The following is a 14,892-nucleotide window of genomic DNA, read 5'->3' as shown; positions in this document are numbered from 1 at the left end:
TGAGTCAGCTCTGACTTGCAGATGATGACGAGTACAAACTACCCTGCAATGCACAGCACCGGGGCTCCCCTTCCCTGCCATGTAGGATTCCACCCATCAGCTGCACTTGGAAGAGGCTGGGGGGGGAAGAAATGAGAGCAAACTAAATTCCTTGTGCTTTCATGAGTCATGAAAAAACCCCTCCAACTGTCTCAACAGCACATCTGTTTGGGTATTTTCAAGGAAGCTGGAATGCATCCTCAGAGCTCTTCCATGAGAAAAAGTAAACATGTCATATATAAAACATTTTATTAAACATTTTATACAACAAATTATATACAAAAATAAAATATACAAGAAAAATAATCTTTTCCAGCTTAGTGATTTGATTCCTATCTGTTACACACATACACATTAGACCCTCTTCCATCCAGCACTTGCCTGCATATGCTGATCCAGAGGATCTGGGGGATGTTACAGCTTGTGTGCAGTACTGGAGGAATCCCCACAGAGTGCCAGAAGGAATCTACAAAAGGCATGGTAAAAATAAAGAGCTGTGCCCCTATCAGTGCAAAATTGTTTCATGCAGCAGCTCTTGAACTCTCATAGGAAAGGGAGAAGGCATGCCTACAGCAGGGAGCATCCTAGGAGTGCACCTGGGGAACGGACTAGGTGGAAGCAAAGCCTAAACTGAATCTTCACATTTTAGTGGTCTATTTACAGAGTTGAAGGGTCTGAAAGATGAACTATATGATGGAGTAAATCAAAGAAGAGATGGCCCATTAGCGTAATTTTTCTCCAAAAGTGTAATGACAGTTAAGCTCAATGTCACCAGTGTTGCACAGGTAAGCAGCAATCAGAACTAACAGTCAGAGACTTATCTGCAGTGTCTCCTCTAAGCACTCTGTGGGTAAAGTGCTCATCACACCACACGTGGGGAGGATGGTAACCTGCTCCCCAGGCCTGTGGCACCCCACCAGGTCAGACTCCATGGCACAGTGACAGCTTCCAGCAAAAGCTTCACCTCCAGAGCAATGAGGTGGGAGCTGCAGCTGAGCACCTTGAGCACCAGAGTCCTGCTAGCGAGATGGGGTTCCTTCTGAACATTGATAATGGTGTTTTTCATGCTAACCTTCCCAGGCCTACAATTGAAACGGAATAGAAAAGCTACTTTCTTCCTTCAGTCAGTAACAAAAAATTTCTTCTATTCTCTCCACGCTTGCTGAAATTTCAATCCAAGAGCAGTTTGTGGTTGGAGGAAGCCAAGGGTTTACAATCCACAGGGAATGACTTGCATGGTTGGCCTTACTGTATCCAGCCAGGAGAAGTCTAGGCTGTTTTTCTGCTCATAGAACCTGAAATCCATCTCTCCTAGATAAAAGGAACCAAGAATGGGCACTGAATTAATGCAGCAAGAGCAAAATAGTGTATAGATATATTAAAAATAAATATCAAAAATGGAAAGATTTCTCAGATGAGAGTAAATACTTTATACTATTATTTTCCTAAAACACATCAAACACTTTCTATTAAACTGTTTCATTTAAGCTATTGCTAGAGGAAATTCTACAGTCATATTCCAAGGAATTCCTGAGAGCTGACCTAACTTACACATATATAACCCTGAAATCTATAGGCTTTGCTTACTGGAGGTGTTTTTGACTTTTGCTTTTTATCAACAAATTCCTCACAGCCTTCCAACAGGCTGCTTGGGAATCTCAGAACACAAGGATGGTGAATTCCAGCTGCCTCCCAGTCAGTGCCTTATCTGCGTCACTCTGTGACCCTGGCTGCCAGGGACAGCCCGGAGCTGTACCTGAGGTCGTGTCGATGTCCCCGTCCTGCTCCTTGTAGCTGTAGGTGCTGCACAGGCTCTGGGTGCCTGACTCGTTGGTGAGGAAGCCTTTCCCCCCAATGCTGGTGCTGTGCCAGTCTTGGGTTGGTCCGAGCAGCTGGAAGAGAAGGAGGAGATGGTAAAAACTCCTTCCTGCTCTGGGTGCAATGCTTATGTGCCCTTAATTAGAAGACAGGTAAGCAACAAGATCTATTTCCTCATGCTAAGTTGTATAAAACTTGTTTTGTCACAGTTAAAAAAAAAAAAAGTTCATGCAAAACAGCAAGGGCTGGAGCACCTTTTCATCTCCTCCTATCTTATCAGTGGGATGAGCATGACATGTCTGGAAATGCAGATTAGGAGCTAAATGTGTTCGAGGTGGAGGGAAGGGCAAAACTGAAAAGTCTGGAGGATCTTTGCAGACCCTAATACAACAACCTGAGATCAAGGAAATGGCCTCAAGTTGTGCTAAGGGAAGTTTATATTGGGTATTAGGGAAGAAATTTTAATGGAAAGGATTGTCAAGCATTGGAACAGGCTGTCCAGGGAAGCGGTGCAGTCATCATTTCTGGACGTGTTCAAAAAAATGATGATATGGCACCTGAGGACATGGTTTAATGAACGTGGTGGTGGTGCTGGGCTGATGGTTGGTCTTCATGTCTTAGAGTACTTTTCCAACCTTAATGATTCTCTGATTCTATGAACCTCTAGTCCTAGCAGTATCTTCCTCTGACTTTCGCATGAAGGGTAAATATTTCCATTGGTGTGTCCTCTCCAGTTCATGTTTGCAAAGCACCTTTCTCTTTATTTTTCATTTTTCAGGCTTCCTCATTAAGAAAGAGTATGTTCAGCTCACATGGGACTGGATCAGAGACTTGCTTCCCTTTCTCTCTTGGTACAAACACCAACTTTGAACAATTTTATTCTGACCAGAAGGGCTGCTTTTACCTTAAAAATATCTGGATTTATTTCCTCTTCATCTTCATCTGTGACTGTTTTGTAAGCACATAAAAAAAAGGGAAGAAAACATAGATGTCAAGTTTTAGCCCTCATACTTCTGCTTCTTCACCACAAAACCTGCTTCGTATTCTCTTGTCACACAACATGACCACCTTTTATTCATGCCCACCCCAGACCCCTCACAGCCCTTAATCTCTGATGCTCTTCAGCAACTGCATGTGGAGGTGCAGGGCTCCAGCCAGCTCTGATGCCTCCCCAGGGCTCAACAGAGCAGAGCCCACTTGCTGTGGAAGATGATAAGAGGAAGAGGATTTGCACCCCAAGTGAAGAACCACTCTGATCTATCCATGTTAATTATTTATTTCCCAATGGCAAGCATGGCTACCTCCACCATCTCTGCTGGAGCAGGAGGCATTTCAGAGCTTTTCACCCATGGGTAGGTGGCATGTGCCAGCTCTTCCCTTCTGCACCCTGCTTGGTTTGGTAACTCCAAATTCCCCAATCTATCAGGTGGGGGTTGTTTTTTCTACAAGATAGCTCTTGTTTCTCCTGTTGGCCCAGGCACCCCTTCATCCTGCTGCCTTGCCTCCAGCAGACCAGTGAAAGACTAGGCTAGGAAAAAGGAAATACTCACCCTCTGAGGACGAAGCCAGGGGAGACACCTGGAGCTGGTAGAGGTCGTTGGTGCTGTCAGCCATGGTGACCTCCAGTGCTGGCCTCCAGTCGGGCAGGGAGCCGCTCACCTCGCAGGAGGACAGGTCTGTGGGGTGCACCAGGAGTTGGCACTCACAGGACAGAGACAGCCAGCCTTGTTTCCACCCAGCCAGCCTGACACTGCAGCTGCCCCAGCCCCAAGACTCATCTTTCACCATGGGTTTAGCACAAATGGCATTTTCCACTCTGCTCAGACCTAAACCCAGCGTCTCACCTAAGGTGATGGCTGTGCTCTCCACCTCCACTTCCTGCCCTGCATAGTCGTGAATGGTGTAGCCACTGTGGTCATCTGGCAAAGGAGTGTTGGTTAAGCTTTCTGCTGACTCTTTCAGCCTTGTCTCTTCGTAACACTGAAAACAAGGGTAAAGCATGAAAGACTTGTCTAAGACATGCAAGTTCCCATATGAAAAAAAGTTAAGAAAGAAAACCACCAAAACCTCTAGCTTCTTAAGCTGCCTCTACAGACACATACCTTTCTCTTGCTCTTGTTTCTTGCTTCTCTTGAAGACTTTGACTTCCTTTCTGTGAAATAAAATTAGACAAACGTGAGAAAGGGCTGCACGTTTTAGGCAAGTGTGAGCTCTTGCAGCCTTGAAACCTGCTCAGCAAGCTCAACTACTGCCACCACCAGCCAGTCCCCATGACCCCCTGATGCTGCCTTTAGGCATGTTTAAGGACTTTGGGATAAAATGAATTGTTTGTACAAGCTGTTCCCAGCAATACCCAGTGAGCAAGCCCAGTGCTACCAACAGCTCTGTCACCCCCTGCTTACAAAGAGCAGGACCTTTAAGTGCTGTTTAAGCAGTGCAACTCCAGCTGGATTGCCAAGGGTTTACCTTTCTTCTGATGCTTTGTCAAGGGTGGCAGCATCCTGTAAACCCTGACAGCACTGGAGCCCTTGTTGATGCTTTTATCCTTCACTTCTTCAATGTCAGGCAGGGAATTCATGGCACAGCGGAAATTTGCCTTCCAGGTTTTTGGATCAGGATCTTTCTCACCTTCTTTATACCTTCCTGTAAACAAGACACGAGTTGGGTATTTTAGACTTCCCAGTGCTGCTTTTTCCCACCAAAAGATACCAACATTCTATTTTCTGACATATATACTAGTAGTTAATCCAACTACCAGTGTAAGTCAAGGCCAAAACAAGCCTCGTGTAAGCTAGCCATGTGAGTGATGGGAAGGGAAAGGCAGCACACACCTGTATGAATGGCCCAGCTCCGGAAGAGGCAGGCATCCTTCTCCATGTCCCAGCCATGCTTAGCTGCATGTTTCCATGGGATTTGAAAGATCCTCTTATCCTGAAATTTAACCAATAGATTTGAATTAAAAAAAGAAATGTCACATGCCAGTTTGGAATGATGGATTTAATCAGAGTTAGCTGCAGCTCAGAAATGTTATAACTATTGGCATGTAACTACAATGGCTATTTAATCTATATTTTAAGTAAATAGCCATTGTTCCATCTGTTTTGTTCATGGCATTTAAGGCTTTTTATGATTTCTGAAATTGGGAAAAAAACCCAAAGATACTACAGTACAGTAGAAGTGAGCAATATTATCAACTTTATCCCAGAATAATTTCAATCCATAACATCTAACCTATTAGTATGTCATAAATTACAGCATTTTTTCTAGATACACTTCATCAGATAATCCCCCTTTTTAAGCTGCCCATAAGATCCTGCAGCAATCCTACCAAAAAAATGTAGCTTAAATATCCTGTTGGTGTGGATATGGAAACTTCAGAGACTTGGTTCAATAAGCTCAGTGATCTTGACCTGTGCTACACCCTGGTAACAGGGATATGCCTTACAGACCAATAAATACAACATTTTTTCAGGCTGAATCTTAAAAATGGAAGCAACTGGAGTATAACAGCAGCTGCTTATCTGGAACAGGAGGTGACTTGGCTCAATGAGCAGCAGGAGTTAAAAGAGATTTTGAAGGTTTCTTCGTTCTCCAACATACTCAGAATGTTTTCATTGCCATTTATCATTCCCCTCGTGGGAATTTTCTGAAGGAAAAATGGAACTACTCCACTGTGTACCAAGCAGAGCTACCTTTTCTGCAAACAAAACCTGTTGTTTTTTAAACATAATGCTGGCAAGTTTTCTCCCTGTCATTTCCTTTATGATCTTCACTTGTGTTTAGTGTCATTTAAGAACACGGAATGTTAATGCTACACAAGTAGTAAGTACTACTAATGATGATAATAGTACAAAGCAGCCTCACCTTGTTAATCCATATCAGTCCAGGTATTTGATTGGAATCAATCTGCATTTCCAACCACGGCCTCATGCGCATTCTTGACACTGGCATGTTGGCTGTGAAAGGAGTAACAAACAGGTCAGACAAACTCTCACCGCCGTTTGAAGCACTCTGCAGTGTCGCCCCTCCCATACCGCCTGTGCTCAGCATCACCGCCACTGCTATCAGAACTACTTTTCCAGCGTCTTAACTCTCGCTCAGTGCCTCTCACCCTCTCCTGGAGGGAAGCGCTTCCTGCTCCGCCTGGCTCAGCTCCAAAACAGGGCTCAGGTTTGGAATTCGGCAGAGGCCGATGGCAGCAGTGGGTGCTCAGCCCGTGCTGCGTGGGGAGCTCTGGGTTTGAGCGGTCAGGCCGCGGTGAGCCCGGTTCCGAGCCCCGTTCTGGGTCCCGCCAGCACCGGCATTGGGTGCGGCTGTCCCCCCGCTCTACAGCCACGGAGAGGCACCGACTGCAAAATCCTCTTCTAAAAAGTTTATTATTAATTAAGTTGCGCAAGGTAGGGGCAGCGGTCCTGCTGCAGGTGGGGATCTCCGGTCCCACCGCGACCCGTCCCGAGCAGCGGCGCTGCCGCCGCGAGCACCGGCCCTCCCGGCGCTTCCTTTGCACAAATAATTTCCTGTTTGCGGTGTTTTTCCAAGACACACAACCCAAGACTGCCCAAAGAACGCGCTTCTAACTTTCACCAGCCACCCGCTCGGCGGAGGTCCCGGGGAGTGCCCGCCCCGGGCCAGGGGCTGCCAGAGGCTGCCAGAGGCTGCCCCAGCAGCGGGGCTCGGGCCGCCCGCTCCGCCGGGGCTCAGCGGCCGAGCGGAGCCGCGTCGGGCCGGGGCTGTGCACGGACAGCCCGCCCCAGCCTGTGCCCGAGCCTTGTGCGTGCACCGCGCCGCTGCCCGCGGGGGATGCGCGGTGCCCACCCCGACGGCTGCGGGGCAGTGCCCCCGCTCCGCCTCCAGAACTGCCCCGCACGCTGAGGCCGGCGCTGCCGCCTCTTGACCAGCAGAGTTCAGCCGCGCCGTGCCCCTGGCACCGCTCCCAGGGACCCTGCGGGGCGCCTTCTCCTGGAGCCTCCGTGCTGCGCAAAGCGGGGGCTAACGGTGGGATGGGATAAGAGAGGATGGGACAGGATGGGATGGGATAGGGTAGGATGGGATAGGCTGCACCAGGACCCACCTCACTGTGCCGCGCAGTGCCGAGCTGTGGCTCTCCCGGCCGACGCGCACCGTCCGCCCGCCGCCCGGCTCTGGCTGCCGCGGGCCGCGCCCGCGGGTATAACGCGGCGGCTCCGGGATTCCCCGCGCCCGGGCCCGGCCGCCGCCCGGCCAATCCGCGCCGCCGAGAGGGCAGGACGCGCCCGTCATTGGCGGCCGCCGCAGCATCACTTCGGGGAAATCACGCTGTTGTAGCACCAGCGGCTCGGGGGGCGCGGCTCCCCCGCTGCGAGCGCCGGCCCCGCCCCGCCGCCCGCCCGCGCTTCCCCGCCGGATCCAGCGCCGGAGGCACCCAGCCACTGCCCCACCGAAGGATCCAGTATCTCTCCCATGGAGGGATCCAGCCACTGTCCCACCGAAGGATCCAGTTTCTATCCCATGGAGGGATCTAGTCTCACACAGACATCCAGTCCCCGTCCCCCCAAGGGATCCAGCCTCGTCCCGCAGGGATATCCTGTTCCCTTCCTGCAGAGGGATCCAGCCCCCGTCCCGCAGAGTGATCTAGCTCCCTTTCCAGGAAGAGACGGTGGAGTCGCCAGAGTAATTCCTGTGCACATCATGCTGCACCTAATAACCAGGACCAGTGTGTGCCAGGTACCCCTGCCTGGCCTCAGCAGACCAGTGGCAGGACAAGGGGAATGGCTTCATGCTTAAGAGGAAGATATGTTCTGATTAGATATTAAAAATACATTCTTCCCTGTGAGGTTGCCCAGAGAGGATGTTCCATCCCTGGAAGAGTTCAAGGATAGCTTGGATGGGGCTTGAAGCAACCTGGGCTGGTGGAAGGTGTCCTTATTGCAAGGTGTTGGCACCTTTAAGGTCCCTTCCAATCCAAAACACCCTGGGATCCTGGGATTCTGTGATAAATGGTGACCAGTGGTTTTGTCCCCTCTTATCCCTCTTGGAGGAAGCCTGAGGAAGGGAAATGGCAGCATGACAGAAGGTTACTGAAACCATCAGGATTTCTCTTCATTCCACTGTAACTGTATGACAATGAGATTAGATTTTCACCCAATGTCTTCAAGGTGCATTCCATTCAGCAGAATATTAGGGCATTTTTAATTACTTCCATAATTTGAAGGAAGGTTTGTAGTCATATGCAACAGGAATTTATATTGGGAGAGAGGTACAAAGATGCATGGGCAGCTGAGACAGAGGTGTGACACCACCACACTGACTGCCTGCTCTGGCAAGTTTTCTTCTTTTAATATAAAGATAAAAGAAAAGCCCCAACCTGGTTTTAATTGCAGAGAAACACCCTGTAGGAGTCCCATGCTTTCTCTTAACTGATGTTTTTTTGTCTGCTTGACACAATTAACTTGTGGTAGGATCCTCCAGTCGGGTCTTTGTGCTGAGAGAGGCACCATTCACCACCACCATAAGTAAAAATACAACATATTAGGTAAATTTAAAAAATAATCAAAGAAGGAGAGATACTAGATATTAATAGACAAATAGAAGCTAACATAAACATGACCTGAAAAAGACAGAAGATATTTGATGTTTCAATGTAAATGTCATCTACAAAAATAGTCACACCACCTCTTACACAACCTAAATATTGACGAAAAAAGATTATGCTTTTGAGCTACAACCTCCCATGGTTTGCTTTCATTGCTTACCCAGCTTTAGAAAAAATGAATTCTGAGCTTCCTGGTTTCATGGGCCAAGGTCTGCGCACACCAAATGTATCAAACACCTTAATTGACTGAAGTTTGAACAGTAACTTTTTTTTTGATCCGTGACTTCAGTACTCTTGAGGCCTTTTAGTCTGCATCTTGTCAGGAATTTACATCAGACACCAAATAAATTGACCTAGAATAGAAATGCATGAAGGAAAGTTAACAGCCCCACCCCTCAATCTCCTCTTCTTTCCTTGGACAGATCCTACATAATGAAACCTAATTGACCTTTCTGTCTGTGTCCTGTCCCACATCTGCATGGCACTTTCCATGGAGCAGGGCCTGCCCAGCCTGGGATGCCTTATGCTTGTTTGTTTTTCGCTATCTTTCTGCTGAAACAAGGAAATAACTTGTGTCTCCGCAATGTTATTGACTGTCAGACTCCCTCAGAACACTCTTACAAAGCCTTCTCCTTATGAAACTGACTCCTTCCTCTCATTTATCCCACTACACTAACCATCCTTTCTGCAGCTTACCTAAGGTAGCAAGAATATACACTTAAATTTGTCATGTATAAAAGTATAATGAAAGAATAATCTCAGGGAGTCATTAAATGGTTGGCCATAAAGCCCTTCTGCTCCACCCAGTTAATCATCCAAGAATTTCCATAATGTCAACATCTTTATTCTCTGCAGATTCATAGCCCTGCTCCAGCCTTATTTCACAGGTGTCTTACCTTGGACACCTTTTTTTCATATTCCCTCCATGAATTGCCAATTCCCTTGTTTTATCAGTAAGCTGAGACACAGAGAAGCAGATCACTGACATATTTTACCCCATTTACTTGATCCAGGGGCATCCCAAGTCTAGGATTGTCGAATGCAGAAGTAATATCTAATAGTATCTTTATTTAAAACCAAATTCTATCCCAAACTGATCCTCCAGCATGTTGTGTTTGTTATCCTACAACACGTACCTCTCCCTCTCAGCCAGTGCCCTGAGATAAAGAGCTCCTAGGAAAACTGTAATTCAAGTGATACAAAAAATGTGACCTGGATGGCATCAGCCATGGAGCTCCTGGCATGGCCCCTCAGGAGGGAGGTTATGGATCAGATACAGAGGCTCAAACACGGGTGTTTTTTCTCTGGCATCATTGCTCTTGTTTAAGCAGCTCAGGATGGCTCTGATCCTGTATTAATGGAAGAAATCAAGGTTAATCGAGAACCCCGTGTGCCATGGGGTGAGGCTCTGAACACCCAGAAACACTTTGAGAAGCAGGAAGGTAAAGGGCAGAAAAGCAGCACACCTCAGTGCAGGCATGCTTGCCGACATGGGTACAGACTGCAGAGCTGCATTCCCCTCCAGGTGAGCCTCGGGCTCCAAATCTCTGAGGTGTCTTGGGGGAAAGAGCTTGAGCATTGTACCAAGCGCTAATATCAATCTTTGCTTTGAAGATTTTCCTTTCCCCTGTGAACCCAGCCAGGGGAGAAGGCCCACAGTGGGGAGGAATGTGTGCTCTGACAGTGGGGAGAGGGGGAGATGGAGACAGGGAGAGACGGGGCTGGGGCTGCCTGAGAAAGCTGCCTCTGGTGACTTGGTAGTGAGCCCAGGGAGGCAGCAGAGCCCTGGGCCTGCATGCCCAGGCAGTATTTGTGGGGTGGGGGAGTGAGCAACCACAGGATGGAGCAGGGGTTTGTGGAGGGGAAGAGTTGGAGCACGGTGAGAGGGAGCCTCTTATCTCTTTCCTCGTGGCAGTGGCTGCTTCCTTCCATCTCTGCATCAGGACCTTCCCGTGCCCACCAGGCCTCAACTGCCCTTCCAGACCCCACTCTGTGGAGGTTTGTTTGTTCCTCTTTTCTACCTGCTTTAATTCAAGCCCTTTCCAATTTCCTCCCCACCCCACCTGCCTCTGTCCCCTTTCCTCATCAACTCAGAAACAAACCTTCCTTTTTGGAGTGGGACTTTAAAAATGGGTGCAGAGCTGTTCCTATAACCTCAACATTGTCATGGTTCCCCACTAAGGAGCACCCAGCTGCTGTCACAGTTTGGTGGCCGAGGTCATCTGTGGGCAGGAAATGCCTCTTCCTCCCAAGGGCTTTCCAGGTAGTGAGGGGTTAATGCAGAGTGATTTTTTTTCAGGAGCAGGGATGGAGTATCATCCCTAAAAACTGCCAAGGGGCAGCCAACCAAAACAACACGGCTGCTTCTGGGTCAGAAGCCCTGAGGGTGCAGGGCTTGCTGCAAGCTGTTTCCATTTCTTATAAATGCCTATTTTACAGAAAGGAACTCTGGTTGAAGCACATGCAGGAGAATGAATGTCAGAAATGTTGAAACTCTGCCCAGCTGGCATGATGTAATCCCTGCAAGTGCTCTGATCTGCAGGCTACAATAAATATATCCTGGGATGGGCCGCTTACAGTTTCCTGGAATTAGAAAGACCTATCTCAAGACTCAAAATTATTCGTTTTTCCCAGTGATAACACAGCAAATTTTTAAATTAGACCAAACAAGATTGTGTGCTTGTTTTGGTGGAAATAAAGGAAATTGCAGAAGCTTCACTTATGGTCTTGGGCTTCTCATGCTCCTTGAAGGAGGACACAGACATGTCATGAACAATTTGCTGAGGGAAGTTCTGTAAGCTGCAAGCACCTGGCAGCTCTGACAGTTTTGCTGACAAGGGTGCAGACCTGCAGCAGCCTGAGCTCCTAAAAAAGGCCAAAGAGACTCGGACCCTCACCCAGGGCACAGTGGAGCAGCTGTGGGACAGTCACGGGGCTGTGCTGACCCGGGGTGCCCTGGGGTCCTGGCCACTAACCCCCAGGTCAAATGGGAATCCGTGCACTTGAGACTGCTGGAGTCCTGCCAGTGAAGCTGGGGCTGAGATCAGTAGAAAAAATGTGAGTTGTGTCTTCAAGTTCTTTAATTTGTCCTTAGAGTGTCCATCTGAGAGTGTGAATGGACCTCCTGCCCAACTAGCCACTGCAGAGCAGGAGTCAAGCCAAAGGGACAAGCAGCATGGGGTGGGCAAGGCTGGCTGTGCCTCTCATCTGGCTCCTGGCTGGGAAAGTTTGCTCCATCCTGGACTGATTGGAAAAGGTGCCAAACTTCCCAGCTGTTGGAAGGGAAGGACAGTGCCTGTGGCAGCGTGGTGCTGTGCCTCCAGCCCTTCTCAGGGGTAGGCAGGGGCTTCTGGGGGCTCATGGAGACCAACCCCACCTCCTGCCCAGCCCCTGCCTGCACCCAGCCCCTGCTGCTGCCCTCCAGCAGCTGGAGCAGGAGGCAGGGAGACCCTGGGGATGGACTCCAGCCCTCCAGGAGAAGTCAGCTGGAAGTGGAGGCTGCAGTGCAGTGACCTGTGAGTGTTTCACCTCTGCTTCGTCTTGGAAAGAACATCCATAATGCCTGCTTTGTTTGAAGTAGTCTGTCCTGTCCTTGTGCAAAGAGGGTGCCAAAAGGAAGTGGAGCAGGATGCAGTGGGAAGGGGGCTTGTCCCAGCTGGAAAGCAGGATGGGACCTGGTCTCAGCTGGGCTGCTGGTCCCAGTGCTGAGGGCAACCATGGTGGCATCAAAGATCTTGTAGGACCATAGCAAAGAGTGAAAATCACGAGCTAAAACATCTGAGTTGCAGTCCCTATATTTTAATATTGATTGGCTTTTAACCTTGATGCCAACTGCAAACATCTCTGCCCAGACACAGACCGTGAGGGAGAACAGCAGCCTTAACTTATAATACCACAAATCACATAAGCAAGACTCAGATTTGGTGCTTGAAAAACATCTGCCTGAGACAGGTGTGGTGCTCCTGTCCCGCTGGGGTCACAGCTGTCACAGCTGTCACTTCTGGCTCTTGGTTTTTTGATGCTCTAAAAGGGGGTGCTGTATGCCCTGGATGTGTCCCCCCCCCCCCACCCCCAAGAAAAAAGGAAAAGCCAAGTGACACATCCAGCTGGATGCTTGAGGAGGGAACTGGGACTCAGCTGACCTGCTGCTGAGGGACAGAGGCAGATCTGCAAGGAGGGAAGGACCTCTTGCAACCTTCTCCCAGCCAAGGAATGGGGGAACCCCTTGAGCAGCCCCCAGCGGGGGGAACCCTGGGGAAGGGACCAGCTGTCCCACACCACTCCTTGTTCAAACTCATCGCCTTCCCCTGTTTGGTGGGAGTGATTATTTTTCTGAAATAAACACAGATTTAATTTTTTATTATTATTTTAACATCCTCTGCAGTCCCAGTGGAGATTCCCAGCCACCAACTCGCCAGCTGTGGCTGAAATCTCAGATCAGAGGGGTTTTGTTGTCCCCTCCCTTTGTTTTTGGGTTTTTTTTTTTGGTCCCCTCTTCTTTTTTTGTACCCCCTTTTTTTCTGTCCCTCTTTATGTCCCCCCTTTTTTTGTGACCTCCTTTTTTATGTCCTTCCCTTTTTTCCTTCTTTTTTTTTGCCTGTTTCTTTCGACCCCTCTTATTTTTTCTCCCCTTTTTTCCCTGCCTTTTTTGCCCTCCTTTTTCTTTAATTCTTTCCCCCTTGCCCTTCTTTTTTTCCCTTAATTTTCGTGTCGCTGTTGTTTGTGCATTTTCTATTTATTTATTTAGTTAGTTAGTTAGTCAGTTAGTCAATCAGTTAGGTAGTTGGTTAGTTAGTTTGTCAGTCAGTCAGGTAGTTGGTTAGTTAGTCTGTCAGTCAGTCAGTCAGTCAGTTAGTTAGTTAAGTTAGTTTGTCAGTCAGTCAGTCAGTCAGTTAGTTAGCTAGTTAGTTAGTTAGTCAGTCAGTCACTCAGTCAGTCAGTTAGTTAGTTAGTTAGTTAGTTAGTTAGTTAGTTAGTTAGTTAGTTAGTTAGTTAGTTATGTGTTTCCGCTGTTCCCCGACGCTCCGCCCCGCTCGCTCGCTCTCCCGCTCCCCTCCCCTCCCGCTCCCTCCCCGCTCCGTGCCCAGTTTCGGTTTCCCGGGAGCGGCGGCGGCGGGAGCGGTTCCGGGAATCGGCGCTGCGGGGCGCGGCCGCGGGAGGGCGCTGCGGGCCCGGCTGGTGAGCGGGGCGGCTCCCGGGGCGCTCGGGATGCTCGGGAATTCCAGCGCCCTGCCGGGAATCCCCGGCCGTGCCGGGAAACCCCCTCGGGGCACCGGGCTGCTCCTGCCCCGAGCCCCCGAGGCCGCTCCGCACCCGCTCCATGCGCTGACCTCTGGCCGAGCCCCGAGAAGGAAACCAGAATTGGTCTGGGATGAGTAATGCTGCTCGCCGGGTCAGTCAGAGTGTGAAAGGGAAGTATGAAAGGTTATTTGAAGTTAGAGTGTTGTTTCACGTTACGGGTATGCTGTTTTCCCTGGCCGTGCTAGACAATACGATTTATATGTAAAGTACAAAAATTGCACAAAATAGTATATATAAATTATATAATAGATGTGTTATTAATTATATATTTTTAAATTATTGTCTAGAACTCCCCAGAATATTAGAATTACTATATATAATATATATTACACTTAAAATACAATAAATATTTATACATAATTCAGCACATATTTGTACTAGCTATATGATTTCTTTTGTCCCTGGGCATGATAGAAAAGATGATTCTTTTGAACTTTCTATATAAAGTCACAGAGTTAATATTAAAGTGTAGCTGGAGCAGTTCTCCCCTGAAGCAGGATCCAGGTGGATCGGAGGGCAGGTGTCTGCCGTGATCTGAGAGTACAGCGACCCAGACAGAGCTCCCGGTATCTTTAGAGTTCTGAAGTTCCTTTTTTTTTTTTTTTTTTTTGCTGGCCCTGAGCTGGTCCTGCTGCCTTGTGCCAGCAGCGTGGTTCATTTTCTTCTCCTGGGCAGTTTCATCACGCCCTGTTCAGGCTTTGCGTGCTTCTTTCTCCCCACCATCCCTGGGTGTTTTCCACGGCCCGCTGTAGCTGGAGCCAAACCTGCTCATTCCTTTTTCTCCACTTTTTGGCCCCTCTCAAGTGCACGCTGTGATCCCAGGGAAACCTGTCCAGGGACGGTCCCGGAGCGCTGCCTGCCGGGGTTTCGCTCGTGCGCGGCCGCAGCCGGGGCCGAGCCGCTCTGCTGATGTCGCCTTGCTCTTTAGGCACGGACTTTGGGCTGTCACCTCCCTCCCGCTCCAGCGAGAGCCGAGGCAGAGGGTTCCCACGAACCCGGCGGATCGTGTCCCGCAGGAATTGCCCTCTCTGGGCGGCACTGGGGGCACAGGGATTGCCGTGGGGATGCGCCGGGCACCAACGGGGCTTGAGCTCAGCATCACTGCCACACGGGGGACTCGAATGGAACCAAGGAGCTCTGCGCACCAGAAGGAAGGAAAGCCC

The 14,892-nt window shown here is 49.1% G+C and overlaps 1 protein-coding gene across 1 annotated transcript; it reads right to left on the bottom strand.

The window, feature by feature from the left end:
- Nucleotides 1-1,236: 1,236 nt before the first annotated feature.
- IRF1 (interferon regulatory factor 1) lies at nucleotides 1,237-7,078 on the bottom strand. Its single transcript, XM_041482156.1, has 10 exons — nucleotides 6,929-7,078; nucleotides 5,722-5,813; nucleotides 4,689-4,788; nucleotides 4,324-4,500; nucleotides 3,960-4,009; nucleotides 3,702-3,837; nucleotides 3,408-3,533; nucleotides 2,762-2,805; nucleotides 1,796-1,931; nucleotides 1,237-1,350 (listed from the first exon to the last, which is right to left on the bottom strand). Exons 2-10 carry the CDS (start codon nucleotides 5,806-5,808, stop codon nucleotides 1,250-1,252), a joined length of 957 nt encoding a protein of 318 aa, XP_041338090.1. The 5' UTR covers nucleotides 5,809-5,813; nucleotides 6,929-7,078; the 3' UTR covers nucleotides 1,237-1,249.
- Nucleotides 7,079-14,892: the final 7,814 nt, after the last annotated feature.

This window comes from Pyrgilauda ruficollis, unplaced genomic scaffold (genome assembly GCF_017590135.1).
Source record: "Pyrgilauda ruficollis isolate IOZ18807 unplaced genomic scaffold, ASM1759013v1 scaffold57, whole genome shotgun sequence".
In the NCBI taxonomy this organism is placed as follows: domain Eukaryota; kingdom Metazoa; phylum Chordata; class Aves; order Passeriformes; family Passeridae; genus Pyrgilauda; species Pyrgilauda ruficollis.
Note: the sequence above shows the minus strand (reverse complement) of the source record. Positions and strands in the feature narration are given on the sequence as shown.